This window comes from Camelina sativa, chromosome 18 (assembly GCF_000633955.1).
Source record: "Camelina sativa cultivar DH55 chromosome 18, Cs, whole genome shotgun sequence".
Classification (NCBI taxonomy): domain Eukaryota; kingdom Viridiplantae; phylum Streptophyta; class Magnoliopsida; order Brassicales; family Brassicaceae; genus Camelina; species Camelina sativa.
In genome coordinates, this window is record NC_025702.1 from 12,429,740 (window position 1) to 12,433,673 (window position 3,934).

Genomic DNA, 3,934 nt, shown 5'->3' on the forward strand with positions numbered 1-3,934 from the left:
CGAATCTTAGATCTATATCAATAACAAGGAGAGAAGACAAATATAACTCTGTGAAAAAAAATTATAGCTATTGATGATAAATATTTCTGAAGATTAATTAGCCAGAATACTTGTCTTATGTATTCAGCAACAACTAACTCGGATGTTTACATTCGTATCGTAGTAAAAAAAACTTGCCAGAGACTTAACTGTAAAAGAACTCATTGGCTTACGTGAACAAGTTTCCAGGCACCTTCATGGTGATAAATTGGTAAAAATCGTAACTACAATGCTCATCTTTTTGAGAGTAGCTGATCTGATCAAATAAGCAAATACTGTTTTTCAAGTTGTTAGTCTTTTCAAAGCAAATGCTATATGTTTACAACAATCATAAACGCATAACCTACCTAACTCCATCAGGGATTCAAGGGAGTTATAACTACAGTGCTCAAGAGGATTCAGTCCCTTAACTAAACTGAAATGCTTCTCTTTCCTAACCAACAAGTATGTCTTTTGACAACCCAAACGCTTAACTATCTACCTGCTGTGATAGTTTCACAGTACCATGACCAATACCATTTCATTTTCTTGTTATTGTTAAAAATTAAAATGTCTGATACCATTTCTGCTAGTCGTAGAGCTTAAAACAAAATCAAATAACCGAGAATGATCATGATGAGGTTCTTGAGAAAGGTTTCAGAACAACAGGATAAATCTTATTTATCATGAGGTTTTAGAACATCAGGCTGCAAAGTACAGAGTTTTGTAATCCGAAACAGATCCTATCACTGGCCTCTCACAGGCACTATGATCAGTAAAAAGACAAGTTCAAGTTTTGTGATTATTCTAAAAGCTGAAAATTTACTATTACCCCCATACAATACAAAATGCTCAGTTTTATGCTCAATTCCAAAATATTCGACATGATATTAGAAATGGATCATTTAATCAAAAAACTTGTTCATTTCATTCAGATTTTGCATCAGTATATCGTCTTCTCTTCCTGAACATGGGAATGTGAGAGAACCACCAAAGTTGCTTAACCATAAGGGGAAACATAAAGGCAAAAAAAAATTAGCCTAGTATTTTTTTTTTTTTCTTCGGCAAAAGCCAAAAAACCAAAATGCCACAAATGAGAGAAGGGAGCCGCCTACTAAGCGTTTTCTACTAACTATTCTAACCAAAAGGAGGGGAACAAAATAACTGTTCAGTTCTCAATAATACCAACCGCTTCTTTGATGTTGCATCCACTTTTTCAAGAATCATTATCATCTACTTTTGTTGTTGCCTCAGGGAAACCACTCTCTGCAGCTGCATTAGGTTCTTCCGGTTCTTTTGCTGTTTCTTCTCTTCCATCAAACTCATTCGTCAAGAACCCACTCTTTGATGAAGCAATCTGATCAGGTTTTGCTTCAGTAGCAATGGATGAAGCACTCATCTTCTTGTGGCCAAGCTCTAGCTGAAGCTCTTCTGGCACATCATCAACAGTAGAAGCCGGTTTTTCCTCCACTCCACGAGGTTCAGCATCTGCAGGAGATTTCTCATCCTCTGTTCCCGATCGATTAGTTTCATTCTGAAAGAGTTCAAGGTTCAGTGTAGAGCTGGATGCCATGGCCTGCTTTCGCAACGTTTCAGGTGCTGAAAAGAAATCAACCAAAGTAGTAGAGCCTTTAGCTATTGAATCTTTAGGTGAAGTAGTAGTGACTGTAACTGCTTCCTTACTTGCTGGACAAGCTTCAGAACTCAGGACAGTATGATCCTCTTTGGGTGCATCATCACTAGCAAACTGTGGCATCAGAGAGAGGGTTTGGCCTTCAGGTTCAGTGAGTTTCTTCTCTGCAGAAGAGCCATCAACATCTTTCATCAGTGTGTCAATAGGATCATTCCTCTTACCGATAGCCGCAGAACCAGCAACCCCATCACTCATTGGAAAACTATCGAGCAGCGATGTGGTGCAAGTAGCAGATTGGTTTTTAGCAGCAGGCAAGGCATTGGTTTGAGGCTCAGAGCCAAGGTCATCAGTTTGATTCCCCGCATTTTTCTTCCCCTGAAGTGGTGCTTGCTGGTTTAGCGAGGGAATTGGGATATCTGCTCTTCCGTACATCTTAGCTTGGGGAAACAAATCAGTAGCTGGGGTAACTGGAGTGACTTTCTCTGGTAAGAAAACGATGCCTTTCAATTGCTTTTCCGTGTCAGCAACCTTGACATTGAGAAAATAGCCTGCCTCGAAAGAACCTTCAACGACACCAGAAACAACTTGACCTATCAGACTGTCATCCATAGTAGTATTAACAGGTTGGTTCACTGGTTGCTGAGTCTGGCAATCGTCTCTGCGGGGACGACCTCTTTTTCGCTTATTTGAAAGAGATGAGCTCGAGCCTTGATTCAGTTGGTCCATCTTCTCTGAAATATCCATGATCTTTCAGCTTTAAAATCTTCTATGTCAAAAAAAAACAAAACAAAGTATTATCTCTTAGTTTCATCAGTGTGCTCATAGTTACCATTATTTACAGAACATAACAGAAAGCCAAAAACTTCAACCGTTATCTTATCTGGACAAAACACCTACTGGTGAATCTTCAGAACAATCAAACAAGAAGCAACGACAATTCACATAACACCAAGTGATGGAAACAAGATCATATTAGCCTAACAAATGGGATGCAAAACGGACAAAAACGGCCTCTAATTCAACTATTAGCTTGACAATTCACTAACTTTATTATGCTCAAAGACAGATGAGAATGCAACAACGCCTGTGGAATGAGTTTTAATGCTAAAAAGCAACAATGTTGTTAACCAACAACCCTTCACTTAAAAGGAACCACCAAGTTGCCATTTTAGCTCAATCATATATAACAACAGTAAATGCCCAAATAGTGTTAACCTATAAAAGACACGCAACCTTCCTCACAAGACATACCACAAAAACTCACATAAGTTCAATAAAAGCAAGACAACGACTGAAATTACTGTTTTTAACCGCTTGAACAGTTAAAAAGATCCAATTTTTTTCTTTATTTTCTAGGGAGTGTCAAATAGTTTATACGCCACGGAAAACAACAACAACAAAAAAAAATAATAGACCAAGAACGATTACAACGAAAGGGGTGATAATAAACCTAGATTTCCCAACAATAACCTAAAAATTCCTTAATCAACCAATAAAAATGGAAACTTTCCCGAGAAAACGGAAACTTTTTACCGGGGAATAAAGAAACCCTCACCGCTTAGGTTTTCGCGACGAAGGCGAATTCACTTTTTCTCTAACGTTAAGCTGAGAGAGAAATGAGAACAAAATACACGAGACGAGAGTATACGTATCCCGTGTCTTAGATTCTCTCTCCTTCGTTTGGTCCGTTCGTCTCTTTCTCGTCGTCGCTTCGCCTTCTTCCTCTGTTCCTCTCTTCTTCCTCGGCGTTAGGGAAATGTGGAAAAAAAAAAAGAAAAGAAATTAATTAATATTTTTTTGAAATTTTTGGAGTTATATGGGCCACAAATGGTTTCCTTATTAAGCCCAATAAACTCTATCCATTACATTAATTAGATTTGTTATCAGAAAAGCCAACTAATATAAGTCATCCAATTACGCTATAAACATCTGCTCAAACTTATAAAATTTCAGTTAGTGAATCACTGAATCATAATTTTAATATTAGATGTAGAAGTTGGATGTCAAAAAATAAAATAAAATTAGATGTAGTCATTATAAAAAATAATCAACTAATGGATATAATATTTAAAGAAGACAACCATTGACATAAAAAAAAACAAAAAATTTACAACACCACTCACTATACAAGCAAACAATTATATTATTTTGTCTCAATCTATCTACTTAGTTCTCACATTTTGTTTTTCAATTTTCATTAAAATATGAGAAATATTGGGTGTCACATCCTTGTCTATGTTCCGTTGAAGAATTGGTGTGGATGATGCTAGGTGATTACAAGAA

General features: G+C 36.9%; 1 protein-coding gene across 3 annotated transcripts; it reads right to left on the minus strand.

The window, feature by feature from the left end:
• On the minus strand, positions 929 to 3,413 carry LOC104761299. 3 transcript variants are annotated; one of them, XM_010484368.1, is made up of 3 exons: positions 3,207 to 3,413; positions 1,702 to 2,417; positions 929 to 1,617 (listed from the first exon to the last, which is right to left on the minus strand). In XM_010484368.1, exons 2-3 carry the CDS (start codon positions 2,393 to 2,395, stop codon positions 1,235 to 1,237), a joined length of 1,077 nt encoding a protein of 358 aa, XP_010482670.1. In that variant the 5' UTR covers positions 2,396 to 2,417; positions 3,207 to 3,413; the 3' UTR covers positions 929 to 1,234. The 3 variants fall into 3 exon arrangements, with proteins under 3 accessions (XP_010482670.1, XP_010482669.1, XP_010482668.1); XM_010484367.1 differs by having other exon boundaries at positions 929 to 2,414; XM_010484366.1 differs by having other exon boundaries at positions 929 to 2,417.

What these genes read in the sequence shown, in the direction of transcription:
- LOC104761299 (XM_010484367.1), bottom strand. Translation starts at nt 2,395, where the DNA reads ATGGATATTTCAGAGAAGATGGACCAACTGAATCAAGGCTCGAGCTCA.